The sequence below is a fragment of the Anser brachyrhynchus genome (genome assembly GCF_964034855.1).
Source record: "Anser brachyrhynchus genome assembly, chromosome: 5".
NCBI classification, from domain to species: domain Eukaryota; kingdom Metazoa; phylum Chordata; class Aves; order Anseriformes; family Anatidae; genus Anser; species Anser brachyrhynchus.
Genome location: NC_137699.1, coordinates 61,448,081 through 61,469,910, shown reverse-complemented (window position 1 = coordinate 61,469,910; position 21,830 = coordinate 61,448,081). Strand labels below are relative to the sequence as shown.

Below are 21,830 nucleotides of genomic sequence, written 5' to 3'. Positions count from 1 at the left end.
CTATCCCCTTGCAGATTTTCCTGCTAAGCAAAGCAAGCTATCATGCAATTAGTCCTTCAGCTAACAGTTAAAGTAATCATACAATGAAGGAAGACTAAAGCACCTTTATCTTCACATTAGATTTTCCAATTACCAAATAACACTGTAATTGCTGTTACTGTGCATGACACTATCATTAGCATTTGACTTGGATGTTACAGGTTTGAATGTTGGGGAAAGGCACAGAAACATACACTTTTTGCAAGTCTCAGCTTGGTTTAAAAGACCTATGTAAGTTTAAGACTAATCAAATGTGCAGTGGGGAGTTTTTGTAAGTGCTTAATGGGTAGGATTCACCCCATGTAATGTAGTTAGCAAATAATTGCATATCCAGACTAAAAACGTTCTCTAGGCCCCCTCTTTACATAACAATAATGGAAAAGCATGTTGAAAAGGTGGTTCTCGTCCTCATGTATCTAAGACAGATATGTCCCACTGGAGGCTCTTCTCTCCCCTTAGACCAGATATCTATATTTGAAGTGAAAACCCCAGTCAAATTGGCATAGTAGCTTGACAGTCACCTTCAAAATCCATGAGATGTGCACACCTAAATCTTGGCCAAAGATCCATAAGGACGAGATAAGAAACAATTTTAACAGAATCACAGGGCTTGAGCTCAAAGAGGGTAGGGATGTACGGAAAGCAGACGCACAGGTTGGAGGATTTCCATGTCATGAGGTTGAGGCTGGATTGAGCTAGAAAGGAGTACTTCTGTTCAGATACTGAATGGTATGTTAACGGGGAGAAAACACATTCATTAGCCAAAGTGGTTGGTAAATAGCATTTTACCGTTAGCAAGGTGGTAGAAATCCTTGGTGACAGTTCAGTCTGAAACAGACCAACAGACTTAACCTGACAAGAGCATGGAAACAATCTGAGAGCTCAACAAGGATGAAAAGGCAGAGAAGAATGTAGATGACACTGCAGATGACACATGAAGACGACACATGTCAGTGGCAAATTATGTTGAAAGGCAGCTAGCAGAAACATCCCTTCGTGGTCCTTTTCCATCTAAGTAATGTAATTTTTGCATGTGATGTCTCTGTGACAAGATGGTAACAGAAAAAGCTTTTGCTTTTGTTTTCAAAAGAATGAGATGAGGAAAATCAAATCCTACAGATTTTCTTCTGAACTCTTAACTATTTTGTAACTACACCCTAGAAAATAACATCTTTGTTAACCTACCTATCAGGTCAGTCCTACTTAGACCTCACTGATGAGGAATGGAACAGTGGAAGAATGGAAGAATGTATAAAAAGGGAACTTAAAAAGTTGCAAAATAAACATTTGGAAGAGTACGATGTCAAGGCACTACTCTTTTCTCAAGTGGACTAAAGTCCTTTCTTAAAAAAGATAGATTCTGATTTTGGATGTACCCTAGTGCCAGCATGTACAGCGTTATTTCAGCCTGATATTTGCGAAAAAATGAGAGCAGAGTGGTCTTCTGATATCTTAGGTATGATCCTTACTGCAAGATGCTGTATCACCCACTCCTTGCTGCAGTCGTCACCTTCAATTGTTTTCAAAGGGTTTCCATCAAGAGAGTACTCCTGGAGTACAATATTCCTCCATTTTCCAGCACAACACAGAAAATGTCAGACTCTTGCTGCCATCGGTGGAGAAGTGACAAGATAAAGGTTCATCTCCCCCAGTTCCAGTGTGCAAGGGAGATCCAGCCTGTTCTTCCTCCCCTTTTTGCTCACAGTATCTACTCAGACAGTTTTCCAAAGCACTTGGGACAGTTAAATTATTTCAGTCATTTAACTGCCCTCTCCTCAACAGCACAATTCAGCATACTCAAAGGTCTCTGGTTGCATATTGTAACTGCTCCCATACCACCCCTGTTGATGACAGATGGACGTCATGGTGAAGAAGTCAGTGTTCACAATACCTACGGGTTCATTCGAGCTAAACTTCTGCAGTAAAGTGTGTGACACGTTCCTGCTGGAAGCCCTGATGCGCGGCTGATCGATGATCTGAACTGCGATGGTCTTTCCTAGATATCTTTCTACCTGTTGCTCCTCCTCTTCCTCTTCATCAGACCGTCCGTGGTATGAGCTGAGATTGTCATTGTCTTTGAGAAGGTAAAATGCCTGGCTTTTAAGGGTCCTGGTCTCTGGCCAGGCTGAAGCTGAGGAAACCTTGTAAGACTAACTTGTGTACTAACGTCAATCATCCTTTCAACATCTTCCGTGCCTACTGGCCTTACGATCTCTCAGACAATACATTCTATGTTCCTACTGAGGCCCAGAACTTTCTCTCCCATCTTTGTTTCCTTCTTGCCTACCCCCAGTTTGCACACAGGTACATGAAGGACCTTCACATGGCTGTGCGGTTTGCAGCACTGAAAACAAATGTCAGCACGTTCGGACTCTGCACCATCCTTCAGAAAACAGACGAAAGAGGCCTTGTGCAGGCATACTGTGACGCCGAAAATGCGGCTTTTTATGCCTACCTGATCTGCTCTGCCTCTCGACTCTGCTGTGCCGACAGATTCCCGAGGGACTTCGATTCTGCAGCTCAAGAATGGGAGCAGCAGAATCTTCAGCAACAGATAGAGGGGAGAGCTGCCTAGTCATGCCTCTGTGTCTGCTGGGGCAGTTGCCTCCTGGCTTGCATTGGATGACAGATGATCGTGAGGCACCTGAGAAGAAAGAGTTTGCATCAGTTTGGCTGTAAACTCCCTGGAGGAAAGCGGGGCTTTCAAACACTGTCAGTGAAATGCATACAAACGATTCAGCGGGAGAAAGGAATCACAGTGCAAAAATCAAGCTTTCAGCTTTGGTCAGAATCAAGTAAATAAATAAGTAAATAAATACTCAACTCTCTCCCCCCTTATAGATAAAAGGTGCTGTACAAAAACCAGTCTTTCCCCTGAAGAAATGAGAGCCCTGTAGTGCAGTATATCCTTAGCCACATGGCTCCATCCATAGGGTCTGAACAGTCAAAGGAATGTGTACTCACGTGGGCCCCTTCCTGAGCACTGACACTGAATCAGGCAAAAGGAGAGGTCACCATCCTTCCCTAGGGTAGAAAGAAGGGCTGAGGAACGACTGCCTCCTGGGGTCAGTGCTGGGAGGCTCTCAAGAGGAGGGCTGCCCCTTTTCATCCTCCAGAATGATCCTTGAGACTCTTGCACGGAATGAAGCCTCAGCCACTGACAGATCTGTAGGATAAGACTTCTGCTAACTCACTGAAGAGGCCAGATTTAAGTCTTTATGTGCCCCACGTCAGGATCTCCACATCTTCAGAGAAGTTCTTTTTCTTCTGCTGCTAGGCGCAGCCAACACCGCGATGCTGCACTTCACATGGAGGCTTTGCAGAGGCACAAGGCAGCAGACAAGACCCAGGTCCCAGAAATACCAGCAGCACCAGATGAAAAGTTCGTCAGTGAGAAGGACACAGCATTATACAAGTAAGAGCTTGAAGGACCGGACTAAGAACCAGCAAACAACAGAAAAGAGCGCGGTGCTGGGATCTGGCAGAGTGAGCCTGGTCATCATCCGTGTACTCCCAAACTGATTGAAGGTGCTTGTTTAAGAGGTCAACACATGAGCACATCAGAGTCCTCTTCGGAGCCAATACGTCGAGATGAGAGGTCATTTTGGTAAGCACGTGTGTTCGTGGTCAGCTGAGATCACCCAGCACTTCTTTTTGCAGCTGCAATTTCAACTGGTGACCACTTAACCCAACCTGACAGGAGTCGCATTTCCCCAGAGCAGCCACTGACTTTGCCATGACTTGGAAGGATTCAATATGACAAATGTAGGCCTCACATTGAAAAGAATAGAAAAATAGACACAAACCCCACGTGTAAGGTGCCAAGTATGCAACAAATACGGCAAACATCTCAGAAGGCAACATTCTGCAATGCAACACGAGCCATTTCGGTACCCTTTGTGCAAATATCTCCACGCCAAACAACCACATAAAAGTGTACTCTAAGGCCAAGACTTCAGTATTCTGGAGACTGTATGAATCAAGTCAACACTCTTCTGCCAGAGGAGGCTCATGTAGGCTCTCGTATAATCTTCAAAGATTAGCTTAAAGCTATGTTTGATTCACCTGCCCTAACTACAAAGACCACAAAGAAAGAGATGTATATACTGTACCGTACACAAAAGCCCTCTCAACCTATTTAGAGCCTCCGAGTTCAGTTTTTACTCAGTAAGTAGACTGAACCAGCAGCTAACCCCCTAGAGATGATCCTTCTCCAAGATGCTCTTTGCTTGCTCCCACCTTGCCGCACAGCCCTACAAATTCAAGCACTGCGGGGTACAACACACGGTCTGTAACAGGACAGCCACTGAAGCTGATATTGAAGGATTAACACCTATATGGTGTCTAAGCACTATATTGTCTCTTTTTTTGGTGAGCATCAATCTCTACAGAACTTTTTAGAGTCTACTGGATGTTTTCAAAATTTTAAAAAAGCTTTTCATCTTCATATATTTATTTTTAATGGAGAAAATCTTAATCTAAGAGACGTGCAATTCCCTCTAGGACTTTGTTCTACTCATTTCCCAAGTCCAAGCCTCCAAAGTCCACCACAACACCTTTATTTGACAGCTGAAAGTTAATTCCAATCTCCACAAGGTTAAGACAATCAGTACTTTCTGGCCTAAATATTCAATAAGGAACTTACAAATTTTCCAGTCCACAACTTGAAGGGGATTTTTTCCGAAAGCATTTGCTGACTGCCTGTCCTCTGAGAATCTGCCGCCAAGGTGCATCGACCCAAATCACTGCTCACTTTGATATGCTTCATTTAAAGAGATTTCATTAAGTTGAAAGACACATGCTACATCTCAATTCAGGTAATTTAGAGCAAGCTCAAGATTCACATTATGCTCAGCAGAAGTCTAGCAGATGATCTGCAACCGAAATTTCAAGGAAACCCATTTTTCCTCATACGCAAAAAGAGCTCCGAGTTATTTATATCTGGTACAATAAAGGAGCATCAGTCTTTTCCTGTACATTGAGAAACTCAGCAGTTGAGACCAAAACTGCAATTCAAGAGATTGCATTTAATTGAAAGTCACTGCTTGATTTAGTGAAATCTTCTTCTATATGTGAAAGCAATCAGATAGCACGGCAATTTATCAATATTTCATTGTTACTGTTAGAAAGCCTAGGCCATCTAATGCTACTGAAGCTGAACATATTTTAAGGAGATACTTTGACAGGGAAGGTGAATAGATATGTGCTGGGATAATTTGTCCAAACGTGGTATCAGCAGCAAGGACAACAAATCACCTTTTACAACACACACCAGCGAAACCCTGCACGTGCGCGCTGCTACCCCCGTTAGAGGAAGGGAAGGCAGAACGATATGTGACTGCTGTTCTTTGCCTCACAAAGCATTTACCAGCTATCAAACAGGCATCCACTGAGACCTTCCAAACTTAGGGAGACATCAAGAGCAGCATTTGCCACTGAACTTTTGCATACGTGAATCCCACTTGCCTACGGAGACCCCACGGTCTTAAGTGGTGAGCCCGTGCCCCCTCCAGAGAGGATGCTACTGAAAAAGATTGGAAGAAACCTAGTAAAGAGGAAAAATCTTGCCAGATTGCTGGATCTGGCTGCTGGAAGTGTTCCTTGATTACCTGGAGCTTGTAATTGAGCATCAAAGTCCCTGGACTTGACAAAGGAGGGAATGGAGAACAGGAAAGGACCACACAGGACTGTATCAAATTCAACAGGATGACTTTCCATTATCAGATATAAACAACCCTCTGCTCTGTCCCATTTTTAAAGATTTTTTTTTTTATTCTATTTCAGTAAATCTTTTTCCTTGCCCTGCAAATGCAGACACTTTGTAGTTTAGGAAGCAAAGCCATTTCTCTGCACATGGAGACCGAAGGAAAAGCAGCAAGGAGAACCTGGGGCTTTCTGCATGCTTCTAACAGTCTGTCCTTGTCTGGCATTAATTAGTACGTACTTACTCCAGTGCACTTCCATTTAGCAAGGTAATTATGCTTGTGACTACCCCAAACCACATGATTAATGTCACCCAAGTCCTCTCCTTTCCACGTGCTTGAGCACTGTTCCAAGCCCAGGCTACGAGAGGAGGTGAGCCACCATGAGCTGCTGCTGCTGGGTCGAGTCAAACCAGGAGCCCGCAGCACACGTGGCCTGAGAACCATTTTCACCACCCGCCTGTAAAGCTCCCTTGCCCCTCTGACAGATGAGGACTTGTGGCTTTCCATTCATACAGAGATTTCCACACGCAGCTCACACGGTGAGAATATTTGCCCCCTCCTTGGCTTCAGGCTACACAAAACACTGTTATTACGCAGGAGGCTTGAGAGAAAGGATTATTTTGAGATTCAAAACAACTTTCAGATTATTTTTGTATATATAGGACATATTTATCACGTGACAACAGTGCTCTGAATACTAAAAACCATGCCATTCTGTAGGAGGGACCTTTTCTGGTCTCAGAGTTGCTACTAAAAATGGATTGAACGGACTTCCAGTAAAGCAATCAATGCCATATAAAAATGTAGCCCTGGGAGTAACTTTTATGGCCTGGTCATCACAGAATTGATTTTTTTTTTTCTTTTCTTTCTTAAAACTACCCCAATGGAAATTTAGAACCTCTCAAACAGATAACTGAATTCTCTTCCAGAACCTATCTGTGGGTCCATGACATGAAGTGTTTCCTTTTTTGAGACAGTAATATCTGGCTTGCTGGCATGTGTTTTTTTGCCTTTGGTTTTTGTGCGCGAGTTTGTGGTTTTTTTTGATTACACAACTAAATTGATGGTTGTATCAGTGATATGTTTATGAGCTGGACGGTTTTTGTATTATGTTCTCAATGCCCTGCAGAGGAGTGCTCACCCACAGCTACCTCTATAGCCGGGCAGTAGACAAGCTGCTGCAAGAAGTCAGTCAAGGCATCTCCAATCTCCCTGTTACTCATACAGCATTACAATACGTTTATTCTACCGTGCGCTCAAAATCTCACCCCCTAATATATCGTTCTTGCATTGACAAAATGATGTCTTCATATCACGGCCGCAAAAACAATTGCTGAGTTTTGACAGATGGACGGCGGAAGGAGCCAGTCTGGTGTTATGTGGGAAGTACGTCAATCGAATGTTCCTGCTAAATCGGGCACGGGTGAGAGAATTGACATTTCCTTTACACCGCCACGTTACCTGATAGAGTGAGCATCCGCTGCGATGAAGGCCTCGCTCACGCATCACAAGCCTGTTTCCAGCAGCTTGCGTGCACATCGGTAAGTCAGTTCACAGCCACGAGGGCTGGAGATTTTGCAATGGAATTTGGTCTTAATGTGCTGCAGTAAGGGGAAGGTGATGTCAGTTTTATGGCCAGGGAAATATCTGATGCACGTGGCCCAACAGAAATAGGAACTGAGGTGCGGTGCTATTGGTAGAGGTGAGGAAAACTTATTCTGTCAATTTTATAACAAGAAAACATCATTAGATAGCAGTAGGTATGGCTTTAATTAGGTTGTTTGCGACTGCTGTCACACAGCTGCAGGCAGGGCTATCTAACGTTACCAGTCCAGTGGGGAGCTAGCTCCATAGTTTATTTCATTTCAGCCAAAGGGATTCCTTCTAAAATCAAATCCTGTCCTTCCTTACGCAGGAATAAACCCACAGCAACTCGGTACAACCAGCAAGCAAAGCTGCTCTGGACATACCTTGCCGTACCTGAGGACAACAGCTGACCAGAGAAGATAAAATTCAAGGGCAAACTGTCCCCAGCTTTTAATGAGTTCAGAACCAGCAGCTTGACTCAGGGTACGAGGCCACAATTACGTTACTACCAAGCAAACAAACCAGAGACGGAGCGTTGTTACAGACAGCGTGCTACACTGAGGTTTGAGGAATAAGCATCTCGTATTTTGTTCTGTGAAGGAAAATTATTTCAGCGTATCTCAGACATTAACAGTGCTTTCCATTTGAAGTCATCCTTCTGAGACACTGCAGCTGGCCCCTGCGTGGCTGAGTTAAGCAAGGACGCCTGCTCAGAGCAATGCTCTGTTTGTTTACTACTGTTTGTCTTGGAAGTTTTTATGTTTGAAGGGGATGAGAAGGTTACAGCATTTTATTTTATTTTTTTGCCTGAGGGGAAAACAAGATTTTCAGATTTTAATGAAAAACAAATGACTCAGTGCTGGTGCACATCATTTTCCTTGTACTATGATTAACTATTGTCAAGAGCACAAAGCAAAAAAGCAGAGATTTGTGTTGTAGTTTAACTGTGACATCCATCTGCAATTTCTGCCAATTATCCTTTCGGTGTCTGCACACAACAGTTCGTTTCAAATCAGCAGATGGAAACTTCACTCGCAATTAGAAATCTCAATGATTTCAGCACGTCCTCCTGTCCTTGCTGTAAAGGGAGCGAGGAGGCAGCAAATAACTTACATTTTGCCATCCCATAACTAATGCAGTGCCTGCCCAGGGACGTGTCACGCTGCACGTGTCACCAGCCCAGTTGTCAGGGGAGGAAACCCAGGTCAGACAGTCTGAAGACCACCCCCTCTCCACCACTCCGTATATCCACACAACAGATATGTCTCATGCCTAGGAACCAAACCTCACCCACGTGGCTTCCCACCTCCCACCAGCCAACACGAGGGACAAAACCCCTGCCACGTCCCACATCCTGCACTGGGAGAAGGAAAGCTCTCACTGCGGTGATCAGTAAGTGCCTGAAAAACCGTATCACAGCAGGGACAAATGACAGAGATACCTGTCAGGGGTGATGAAGGTGTATCTGGCTCTGCCTTAGAGGACGGATGACACAGATAACTTCCCCAGGTCACCATCCAGCCCTGCATCTCCTTGGCTTTATGATGATAGCAGCCCTGGGACCTAGTCCCTGCGTGCTAAATTCTCCTGATTTAGGATACAGATACAGACTGCAGCACATTACAGCCATGGGTCTTGATATCACTTTACACAAGATCTGGAAAGGAAAAAAAAAAAATCTAAACCAATATATAAACAGGGAGAAAATCTGACAGTAACTATAGACTGAGGATGCACCACTAAATTGAAAGAGATGTGTGCAACTCTGCCAACTATGAGGCTGTAAGTAGCTTTGAGCAAAAGAAATACAATGAGCTAATGAGGAGTTGAGTGCATCTGCATCTAACACCACGAGATCTGAAGAATTCAGAATTAAAGGAAAGCAACCGGAATTGGGCAGGAGCATCTTCACATAGCACAAGGCAGCTGTGAAAACAACGTGGGGTTCCACTTAGTCCTGGCACCTGAAGGTGTGCCGGGAAGGAAGCAAGGAAGGAAGGAAGCAAGGAGAGAAAGAATAGGAAAGAAAGAAAAAAAGATAGGAAAAAAAAGAAGAGAAAAGCCCTTTGCAGGAAGCATATAAGCCAGGCTTTGCTGGCTGTAAACAACCTGCAGACTGCCTTTTGGGGAGCTCTGATGCATGAGCATAAGGGACAGCCATCTCTGGAGGACTTCACAATTTGTTTCTTACTTAAGTAAAGGGCTGCTATTTGTATTACTCCAGTTTTCCCAGTCCCTTTTCCTCCTTACCCACTTTAACCAAGATGACCTGGGGGGTTGGAACTAGATGATCTTTAAGGTCCCTTCCAACCCAACCCATTCTATGATTTTATGACTTTTTTATTATTATTTTTTACCCATTCTCATTTCAGCGTAACTCAAATACCACCACCTCTGTTTAGGCACAGACAAGGAATCCCACTGATCTGAGATCAGAAGTAATATACCAGCACCAGAGTGTGGGTGTAAGAACAGTCTTGAAAATAAGTTTATTTGATATTATCTGTATTGCAAATGGCAGCAAGAGAGAGCATGAAGCATTTTGAAACACACTGGCTACATATACTTTAAAATTACTGGTCAGAACATGGTATATTTAGAGTCAAAAGGATTATTTCATGGCCCTGACTCACATCAGTGCAAGGCACAGACACGAACAAAAACTGGAAAAGGCAACACAGCAAAACCAGAATTAGGTTTATTCTGGATATACAAATGCAGAAAGCAAATCGTGTGCATTTGTAGTAGGAAGAGCTAATATCATGTGCCTTTGTAGAAGGAAGAGCTAACACTATGAGTGGAGCTTTACATTTTACTCAAAGAAAGACAAAAGCTTCGGAATGCAGAAAAAGTGATGCAAATTACGAATGACTTTTATATGTCAAAAATTAAACTTCTACGACTTCCATAGAAAATTGCCTAAATAAGTCTACAAAAGTAATTTAAAACATCCATTTGGAGTGGCACATTTTGGACTGAACTCTGCTGTCAGAAAGGCTTGCTGGCATTCCCATTCGCCTCAAAAAAAAAATAAAATTCTTTGGCAAAATGTCATACCTAGCTGTGACATCTTTGGAGTTTGAAAACACTGACTGTCAGGAAGGGTACTAGCTTCTCCTCCAGCATGGAGCACTTCCCATGCAAAGAGCCTCTGATTATTGCTCCTTCCCTGCCCATCTGGACAGGGCATCCAGAAGGAAGCCTGGGAAGGGCAGGACCAGGCACACAAACACCCCACCTCACAGAGATGCCTCAGAAGGGATCGGCAGACACCTTCCACACCTGGAACTTCTGAAAGGGTAATTTCCTCTGATAAACACAAATAAACACAGATAAACACAAATCGTTTGACTCAGCGCCACACAACATCCCCTTAAAGAAAACCTCTCTTACAAACTTTGCAATAAGTTATATACCAGATGCCCCTCCGATAGGTTCACAGATTTATACACTTTACCCTGAAATAAAAAGTTACGAATATCACAAAAAAAACATCCTTTTAAAAGACAGCGAATCTTGTCATGGCTAAAATCTAGTGACGATTCCAGAAAGTAACAGACATTATGAGTTAAATTCTCATTCTACTTTCACAGCAGTAAATCAAGAGTAGCATCAACGAAAGCCACGAGGCTGCTTTGACATAAAGTTGTTGTGAAAGGAGTTTAGACCCAGGACACACCTGAAATCACCCATATGCACCTCATTATTAAATAATTATGAGATAGCTTCTACTTTCAGGAAATGCTGCAATAAATCCAGGCTGGCTCATGGGTCTCCTAAGATAAGAGGGTGAAAGCAGCACGCTGACATACAACTCGATATCAAATTGCTCATATTTATCTCCTACACAAACTATTGCCTCTCCTGGATGATGGGTGCCTCCAGCGGGTGATTCATTCCCGCTCCCTAAGATACCAATCTTAGGAGATGAATCACCTTTCAGAGGCATCCACCTCTCCTGCGGACTCCAGGAAGCTCAAACAACTTTCTCAGCGCTTAGAGAGCCTCACGTTTAGATGCATCTGGATGAGTCCACATCTGCCTCAAGCTCATGGCAGCTCTTTGGTACGTGCTTCCGAGCTAGGCACTAAGCTGTTGCTTCAATCTCCTTGCCTGCCGTCGAGCCCATTTAAGCACTTTTGAGGAAGAGTGGGGTACAAGAATATTTCAGAGGTAAGCAGGTGGGGCAAAAGCGAGCATTTATCACGGTTGTGTTGCATTTTGTAACCCCTGGAGATGCGTAAGACACCTCCACACTGTTTTTTTTTTTTTCCCCCTGCAGAGCCCTTTCTTTGATGGCACATTTGGGTAAGTGTCCTTCGGGCACTCACGTACCTACAGTCAGTCTTCTTGTTGTAGCTGATGCTGTGCTGGGGTGCGAGGGCTCGCCACACGGAGATGAAGATGTCCTCAAAAGCATTCACATGGTTGTGGGTCCTGGCTTGACACCCACCCCACACCTTCCAGAACCGTTCACATCCCAATGCCAGCCCTTCTCGGCAGCTGTCTCTGCTCCATTTTCTTTCCATGGTTCTTCCAGAAAGGTAAAAAGCCTAGAAAGCCACAAACCTGAACAGCTTGAAAACTGCCATGCTAGAGCGCAAAGCTCCCCCCCTCTCCTCCCAGCACACAGGCCCAGCGCCCAAGTCCCTGTGGCATTTCTGCCACATGCTTTTCCCATGCCTGGGAAGGAAAGCAGAGACAGCTGCAGTGCTCTTGGGAAGTTGGCCGCCCTACCCCATTAGGATTCGTTGGAAATCCCTGCTAAAATCTTTGCTGATCTGTAAAACTGGCTGCACGCACATTTAACGTATGGGTTAGCGGAGGCCCCAGTATTAGTTCTGCCTGGCCAGCTTCATCCCTAGCAAGGACCTTTCCATTTCCAGCCCGTTGGCTATGACAAGTGCTGTCATGTAGTCACTTCCAGTCTGTTGCCCTTTCTTCCTACGACGACTGGATTTTCCCTCCGTAAGGAAATGGGCAGTGCAATTTTTGAGCGTTGGGAGCAGGTTAAGACAGACTCGCGAAAAGATGTGGCTGACAACAGCTGGATGAGGTTAAGCTGTAGGCAAGCACTGGCCGTGCGCTGTCTGTGCGGAGTAGGGGGGTCTTTAATCCTGTGCGTTCACCACCTTGCATGACATGAGCCCCGTCCGTGCTGGCAGCTGGAAATAAACAGCGGCACATCACCACGTCAGGCAGCCCGGCGGCACGCCAGCCAGCTCATCCCACTGCAACGCTGCTCCTTTAAAACACCCTGAGAGCACACTTCACAATTTTACGCTTCCTAAAACCTGGTGGCCCAACGTAAGCAGCCATCTCTCTCAGCTCCTTCAACTTTCTTTAGGGCATTTTTGCCTCAAGGAAGAACCACCAGGTAACTGCTCAGACTGCAGAATACTCAATACTGCACAAATACTCCCAAGAAACATGACAAGACTATAGCCTGCTGTATCAAAAGCCAGCTCTGTTTGTAATTTAAGCCACTCCGACCCGGGTAGATTGAAGAACTGAGAGTCACGCTCCACTGACAAGCACCGGGAGGCGTCTCTTGCCTTGCTTTCATCCTGGACGTCGTGCTGAATTCAACCCAGAAAAAAGGAATCGCAATTTCACTGGTGTTCGGAATAACAAAAACCAGAAGGGAGACAGCACACACCTTGCGATTTTACAGCCCGAGCATTGCTAACGCCGTCCCACACCTGGTGGGAAGAGAGTTTGTCCCTGGCAGAGCAAGCAGCTGCCGAAAGCAGCGCTCGGCTCTTCCAGCCATCTGATGCTGCGTGCAATAAACTTGCAACAGCACGGTTAAAGGCTGCGATTGCTACAGACGTTAAGGAAAAAACAAAACCACAAACCCGAACCTTAGGAATATTTTACGCAAGCTTCCCTTTCAACCTTTGATTCATACCACACGTGTCTGCGGTACGTTTTCAGCATCCCCGCCGCAAGCAGTGCTGTCCCTCGCCGGACACCGCCGCGTTTCCAGCTGACACCGAAGTGTGCTGCGAAGTTGGCAAGCGCTCCGCAGGGAACGAGCCTTGCTCCTGCACTTGGCATTAGGCTGTCATGTCAGGGGGAGAGCACACCGCAGATTTCACAATTTCTCTCTCGTGGCCGTTGTATCAAGGAATTGCTTCACAGGTGACGCTCGTGAAAATAAAGGGGGGAAAAGCAGTGGAAGGGAGCAACTGCCACCTCAGGCTGAGGGACAGCAAGCACAGAAAAGTTGGAGCCTCTGCCTTTAAAACAAAAAAGATAGCTCTAGAGCACGCTATTAAAATACTACAGAAAACTGAGTAACGTGGAATATACCTAATTTCCCAGCTTTTTAAAAAGCCATAATCAAAGCACAATAACTTTTTTCAGTTCTTATTTCAACATTAGTTTCTTCATCAGAAAGCATTCACACAGCAGTTGGACACAAGAAAGAGAAATATAACTGCACTTATCCTAAAAGGAGAAATTTAACTGCACTTATCCTAGATGACATTAAAGTGCTAAAAATGCTACCAACACATGAGTTACTTTAAAATTATAAAAACACACACACACACAGACACTCACGTTACTTTGAATGGAACAGAGCAGGAGTAGCATGCAAAGTAAATTCCTGCCTAGGCTCAGATATAAAGGGAAAAAAAAAAAAAAAAGCATTTACCGTCTGGCACAGGCGAATTTAATTCAGAAACACTGTAGGACGGTAACGGCGCCACTCTTGCCGAGTGTTTCTTCATCCTCTGAAATTGCTCTCTCACTCACACACTCGCCTCGTCTTTGGTCTGCATCGCTTTTGGTCCCGAGTAGTATAGTAAACACTCGGCTATGGCTGGTGGCTGGATGTTGTTCTGGAGATGCTGCAGTAGGCTAGGAGTACTGATTTGCTGTTTCCCTGGGAAACCATTTGCAACACATTCAAACAACGCTTGACCTCTGCTAACACTTATCTTTCATTCAATTGTTAAGCGCAGCAGATAAAATACAAATATATTAGCTATTGCTCTTCTGTAACTTGCACGCGCGGCAGGCGCTTTGCATGAAAAGAAGGATTTCACATCAGCCCTGTGCTCTGTGCTAGCAGAGCAGACGGGAGATTTCTCAGACAACTGCAAGGGAATTATGCAATGCAATTTGCTGATTCCTTACGCTCTGACAATGTACGTACGACTACGGTAATTATTTCAAATAAACTCTGAGTAATGTAGCTCCGATAGAGCTGTTAAACTGGGAATGCCTTGGGCGAAAGAGTTGGTAACGTCCCGCTCTGTACCAGACAAGAAGCAAAGGTATTGTAGGAGTCTCCTCCTCTTCTAATGCCCTACAAGAACCGTCACAACCAGGCCATATATAGGCCACAGCTGCTCTAGGTTCTTCCTCCCTTCCCTTGAGGCACCCAGGACATTTTTACACTATTTCTTCTACATCCACTCTCTTCTACATCCTTTTTGTTATTTCTACTACTGGAGACTTGGAGCAACAAGAAAGTTTCATTGAGCAAACCAGTGCCAACCCGTAAAGTTTTTGCACATCTTAGAAAACCCCGCTGACTCGGGTATCCCAGCACTGTGCTGGGAGCTTGCTTTGCCCCCAGATATTTATCGGCTTCTCATAAGGGCTCTGCCTTCAGAGCTCTTCACCAAAACTGTACCAGGTCTTGGCCAAGAATTTGTAGGTAGAAAGTCTTACCATTTACATTCAATGTATTTATTATAGCAACTATGGGAAATATAAAGAAATTGGACGGAAAGAATGGCAGCAAGCTATACCAACATATGCTAGCAAAGCTGTTGGATTTTTAAGGGCCTCAACTATGTAACTTTTACCTACAGTCTTTGTGCCATTGCTAGCAAGTGGGAGCAGGGATTCCTGACCTGGGGCTTGGTCCTCTACCCCCTATTACACAGCCAAACAGGGAGAAGTTATTGGCTATAAGGAAGGCAATAAAGTGGTTTGAAAAGGATCAAGAATCACTGACCCAGAATACCACGTGCTCAGCTTCCTAAAGAGGGCTTGCAGGAATCTCAAATGTTTTCCAGCAGTAACAAGAGCCTCTTTCTGGGCACAAAATGGCTATAGGAGAGGACATCAGCTATACAAATTCCTCTCCTGAGTGCTGTAGAGGAAGAGCTGCAGTAGGGCTAGACCTCCAAAGTGCTCACAGACATCCCTGTGCTCTCTCAGGGCTGGATTGCCCGAGTGAAGGAAAACACATGTGTTTTTTAACCCAGAGCCTGCTCCTGGGCTCCCTCACAAAGGGCAGTTCCCGTGATGAGGTATGTGTGCAAGGACTGCTCCCTTCAGTTGCCCGTAAGGAGCCAGGACACAAGGAGGGAAGAGGAAGACGAGTCCTGGCTGGATCCTCTCCAGATGCAGCCAGAGGAGACCTGGCACACGCAGAGACCTACAGCATCCTAACGGGCACAGCACCCACGACTCCACCGTACCCAGAGCAGGTAGGAAGCGGCTCCAGACTCTTCAGGGCAAACAAGCCAGCAGCATAGGATTACCTTAAACACACAGTCTTGTTCTGCACATCTTTTGCTGCTGTTTGTGTGGTCTGTACTCTTGATTATTAGGGAGCGGTGACACAGTAAGGAACAGACAGTGATTAACGCTACGGAAGAGAATGAGAATGGAGAAAGTACCTCGTCACCCCCACCTCTCATGGTCATTCCCGTGCAGAGTACAGCAGCCCTGGGACAGGCTAGGGAAGAAGCACAGGGGAGAGAAATGGCTACAGCTGCCTGGTTTTCCACCCAGCACGTCCTCTCCTGGAGCACTCGGAGCTCCCCTCTAGGATCTTCATTGTATCCCCCTGCGACTGATAAGGCTCACCACCGTGACAGCCTTTTCCAAAGCATCACACTGCAGCGCGTAAAGCTAACCAGCTTTTACTGCTTATCTGCATTCGGAGGATTTCTCGCACTGTGTAACAAGCACTTTTCCAAAGAAAATTATCTTCCCAATTCGCAGAAGGAATTTTATTCTCCCCTCCGAAGTGCTGAGAGTCAGCAGACTCTGTGATAGAGTAATCACAAGTCAAGTAATTGCTGGCTCCACAATCACAAGGCTATCTATTAATACATGTCTAGTCCTTGAGCGTTTATATAATATAAACAACATAATAACATAACACAGAGATGGTTTTTAGAAAACCATTTCTGCAAATAGGAGTTTATAATGGAATCATTAACGAACCTTAACAACGGTGAGCGTGAAATGCATGAGACAACGTCAAGCAATTCGAGACATTTCTTTCAGACAATTTCAATGTTACCAGCAGAACATGGTTGTATCTAAAAGCTGCTGCTCTTTTTTTCTTTTTCCAAAGGAAAATCACCCACCATTTTACCACAGTAACTCAGAAATCATATTCAAACCCAGAAAGAACCCTTTCAAAATACCTACCCCAGCAATCTGTTTCATACAACAGTTATAAGAGAAAAGAAGCAGATACCAAACTGCTTTAAAAATGTGTGATGGGTACCTGTACCTCCCATTGAAGACTGCAGCTTGAAAAACATCAGCTTCTCTGGCTACACAACTGAGCTTTGGCCACATATGTCTACTCCTGCTATGAACAACTGATTGCATGTATGTACGAGAAGCTATTCATATAGGCGCTCCGATCCTTCCTATGTACTCAGCATCTCCTCTCCAAGCGTGCCAAAGAAAGGAATAAACTAATATGGAGCAGAAGGGAGACAAGCAAGCTCTGTCCTTGCCTCCTACAGTACCTCAGACACAAATCCATCCAATGTGGAATTTTATGTCCAAATTTACCAGGATGGCATGGTAGTTACTCCACAGACTGGAAGTCAACATGGAATACATGGTCCTCTGCCCTCCTCATGCTTATGCAAGGTACCACAGTGGGAAAATACGGGATGTTTTTCTAAAAATCAAGGGCAAACTCGTTTCCAGGTACCTCTAAGACAGATCTTCATTAGGTGTTGCTTGCCTCACATTCTGTGTTTTCAGCCGAGAGCACGTTAGAAGTTTTGTTATTTGCCGGAGTGGCAGCTTTATGATACCTGGAAACGTGGCCCACAGCACCAGCCAGGCTGGCCAGGCAGTCCTGAATTAATGAAATCCAGTGTGCCACTTAACCGATCTCCACATGCAAGTATTTTCACTCAGGGTGCCCCTGTTTGTCAAGGAAACACACAGGATGAATTACAGCAGTGCAAACTATACAGTGTGTCATTAAACAGCGTAAATTACAACCCAGCCTGCGGGCTAGCAAGCTACCTCTTTGTTCCTACTTAAGGCAAACACTGGTAAGACCCTAACGAAAGCTCTCAAGATGGATGAAACATCCCTGGTGCTGGTTTTTTTTTGTGAAGATACCAGTGAATTCGATACCCAGCTCCCCCATCCCCATGTGCTACGTAGCAGCCAGGAGTCCCAGAGCTCCGAGGCTCCGGACTCCCCACTAGGCCGCTCCCTGCGCAGGCACAATGCCTGAAGCCATCTCTGTCCCCTGAACCCCTAAATATTAACCCAGATGAGCACATGGGGAAGCTGCAGGGTTGCTGCCTCACTAACCAGACGGCAAACCAAGGCTGGGAGCAGGCAGAACCCCAGAGAGCTGACTCACGTTTGCTAACAAGTGCTCCACGCTCACAGCAGAAGGGGCTGATGCTGTCACAACATATACTGCCCTCTTGGCTCACAACTCCGCCGCTCACAGTAGCGAGTCATGCATATTTAAGGGACCTCCTGTAAAAGTAAAGACTATTTACTCTTCTTCACTAAAATTGCAGCCTACATCACAAGCTGCAGCTGAAGCGTCGGCCCCACAGAGGGTTGCTTGCTGACAACAAGGACTGCTCCAGCCCCAGATGGACACAGTTTCTGCCGACAATACTATCGAGATAATAAACCACTTGGAGGTGTATCTTGTGGTAAGATATAAATGATAAGTCCCCACGAAGGACACTACGCCACCTCACATCGCTAGTTGGTTATGGTATCTATAGTCCTAACTAATAAACCACATGAGCTACACCAGGTTTACTTTGGAGGGCTTTTTTTCTCCATATGGGAAACAATTAACAACCAAAATCACAGTATTAATATAATCCCAGTGGGAAGTGACAGAATATTGAACACATTTCTTTCCAATGGCTGTAAAGGCAGCAAGGTGACTTGCTCACTCCTGGTCATCCGGATTTTACACACCAAGTTAGGGCAGATTCTTCCAATGGGAAATATTGTTGACGCGTACTGAAGACATGAAAAGACTTTCTTTGACTCTAATTGGTTTTAGAACAGGGTTCAGATCCAACACTGTAGTCCTTGTTTGTTTTAAACGCCGCTAGTTACAAGATCTGTATGCAATCCACTTTGCATAACGCCCCACAGCCACCAGGTCAGTCTGTTCCCGATCACTAGACTATATGACTCTCGTAAACACGACTTTATTGGCTCTCCCAGGCTGAGCATGTGTTTTAAGATGACAAGCTAAAGGGCTGTTATCGAGTTCATTTTATCTCATTGGAATATAAATTAGATGCAAGGCGCAGAAGAAACAAACAGTCAAACTGAGATCAAAACAGATGTATCCTACAAAAGGCATTTTTATGTAAAAGAGGAGTCAAGGCTTTAGTCTGAACATTTACCAGAAGCAAGCAGCAAATGTTACTTGATTCAAACAGTAATCTCAATCCAAAACAACTTCTAAGGCTTGCAGAAAAAAAAAAGAATTGTTATTTTTTCTGCTGTCAAGTGATGCCACGTGGATTTTAAAGAATCAGATCCTGAATTCCTTGATTTTTCTTAACTCAGACAAAATCCTCACTGGTTTACATACTGTTGGATACCAGCATATCAACACTGCTCTGACGAGCATCCCACAAACATCTAGGGCATGGTCCTTCAGCCCCACCAGTCCGTGTTCACACATCACATGCAGACAAGACAGTGCAAAATTATTTTTCCCTCTGTACTTTCACACATCCACTGGCTACTTGGCCAAACGCCCGACTCTTCCAGCACAGGGATACGGCGATTAATCAATCCCCAAGTGTAAATCCTGCCAGCGTTCCCAACCCATACTCAGGCAGTGAACACCAGACTCATACACACTCAGGAGATGCAGTGCAGCCCCAGCTCAGAGCGATACTGAAGTGCTCGCAGGGTCCTACTCACTTGTTTAAAGCAATTCTTTTCTCAAGAGCCTTCTTGATGAGCGGAAGAAAAACCACCATTGTCAGCAGCAGTGAGCTCCTGCTTGTCTTCCCCGAATCTTCTGGCCAAAGAGCCAGAGCCAGGGGAGCACTTCAAAAACGGGATTTCAGCCTGGGAGCTGCTGCTCTGGGCCATCACTTGGTTTGTGGTAGGAAGCCTGCCTTAACCTCGACTTTTCTAATAATCAGACATGTTATATTTGAGAACATTTGTACTGAAGGTGCACTGAAGTCTCACGTATTATGTTCACTGAGACAGAACTTTATGCAGCTTTTTTGATATTCTGCAAACACCTAAAAGCAGAGTACTCATTTCCTGCTAAAATCTCACCTAATAACTACAAGCAATACTACTACATTTGAAAAGATTTTAATTCCCTTGGGGGCTGGGTGTTTATGTACTGATCCCCAGAGGCTCATGTTAACATGGGTTGCTATTTTCAGTAAATCAGCCCAGGAATTCACTCCTTAATACCCACTGTTTTTCTAGCAGAAAAATGCAATGTGATCTATTTCTAGGCTTCCCAAGCAGGCAGTTTACAGAAATAAGATTAGCACTATCAGCTAAACATTAACTCAAGGATGAAGATAGGAAGATTTGGTGGTGCTCAGCTATCAGACAGGACAGGAGAGCTCCCTGCTGCCACAAGCGAGTGCTTTTTCAGTACATTGTGTCCCACCGGACCTCAAGAGTGCTGCAGGCAAGCAGCTGCAGCTCGACTCTCTGCTGCTGGCTCTCACACCACTGTCACCAGGAGTTAAAAATGCTCAGGTCACGGACAGACCATTGTGCTCTGGCTGCCACAGGCCACCTGGAAAGCACCTAACAGTTTTGATGGTGCTACCAAGTGGGTACAGCGTCACACATCATGCAACGCTGTGCCGCTTACAAGCAAACCCCGAGGATGCGAAAGCTCCCACCTGAGGTACACAGCTGACTCGACAGCTCCAACATCTTCTGTTGCAGTGCTTTTGGAAAGCTTTTTATTTGCTACAGGATTTTACAGACCTGATAACTAGTGTTTTCAAGCTTTCCCTGGGAGGAACAGAGGCTGAAAGTTTCAGTTTAAATAAACTTCCGATTTTCCTTAACAATGCGACTTTTAGAACATAAAACCCCTCCCTGTAACGATCACAAGATACACGCTGAAGTCTCCAGAGCTGGCAAAGCAGCTTCCTATCTTTTTTTTTTTGTTCTGTTGTGACATGACAAGATCATATAGTTAGAAATAATAAGCTTCTAATTCAATTAAAGTAATAAAGAAGAAATGTCAATTTTTGCATGGACAAACCTTCCTTCAGTTTCAAAAAGGGCCACTCAGTGCTTCATGGGAACAGCAAATACATCAAGTTAGATGCACCTTCAATATTTTGGCATTACAGGAAACGAGACCTGAATTTCAGGTTGACAAAAGTATTAAAAGATACCTACAATATTAGGAATTCTTTCACGTTCGTATTTGCAGAAGAACAAGGAGGTGCTCAATGAAAAAGAAAAAAGGCTTCAGGAGGAACCTCACTTCAGCTGCACTGGGCGCACTTGCTACTGGCCTCAGAGCCTGAGTCAGGTTGAATCGATCCTGCTGTCCTAATCCTGAATCAATAAAACAACGTTTGTTTAGCGCTGCATCATAAATTTCAGCTTACGGGCTATACTGACAGGCAGGCACAGCAAAGAGCAGGAATCTCATGAGCAACACACACAGATTTCATTCGTAGCATGCACAGACCTCATTTGAAAAAGAGAACCAAGCAGATCTCAGCGGCCTCCCTACAGTGCAGCCTACCTGTAAAGGTGGACGGATCTGCTCAGCAGCACTGGTGAAATTGCAAGCCTAGGAGCTCACGCTGTGAGCTTCTGACACACAATCTGGGTAGCCTTCAGCTCCTCGGAGCCTGGGCGTTCCTCATCAAAAGTCAGCTGAATTTCAAACCCTTTTCAAATTCAAGAGATTAGGAGAAAGTCTCCTGCTTCAGCCTGGCCTCTCTGACATTGCCGGCAGGAAAACAGCACAAGCAGACACCCAGCTCACAGTCTGTGGCAATAAAAAGACTAGGTCTGGTATCAAAATAGCCAACACGGAGCTTCCGAATAAAGTTGGAAGCCCAACATTTACATTTTTGTTGTTGCTGGTGGGTGTTGGTTGCTCTCCCCCCTACCTCCAGGGAGAACAGCTTAGATGTAAGTGCATGTCAGATTAATATTTGCCTTCCCTGGGTTTTGTTAACAAAACTGCCCCAAATGAAATAAGCTGCCTACATTTTCTAATTCAGCAATTATGAAGTGCCTCTCCTGAAGTGCCTGCCA

General features: G+C 44.9%; 1 protein-coding gene across 12 annotated transcripts in view; it reads right to left on the bottom strand.

Annotated features, from left to right (window-relative positions):
- SLC35F4 (solute carrier family 35 member F4) overlaps positions 1-21,830 on the bottom strand; it is a 108,738-nt gene that overhangs the window by 19,425 nt on the left and 67,483 nt on the right. For 5 of the 12 annotated variants that reach the window (XM_080593500.1, XM_080593503.1, XM_080593504.1 and 2 more), the window contains one exon: positions 2,495-2,683. The exons of 6 other annotated variants lie outside the window; for them this stretch is intronic. In XM_080593500.1, coding sequence (XP_080449626.1) covers positions 2,495-2,683 — 189 coding nt within the window. Of the gene's footprint in view, positions 1-2,494; positions 2,684-13,992; positions 14,214-21,830 lie in introns of those variants that run through there. One more of the 12 variants, XM_080593502.1, reaches the window with a different exon arrangement.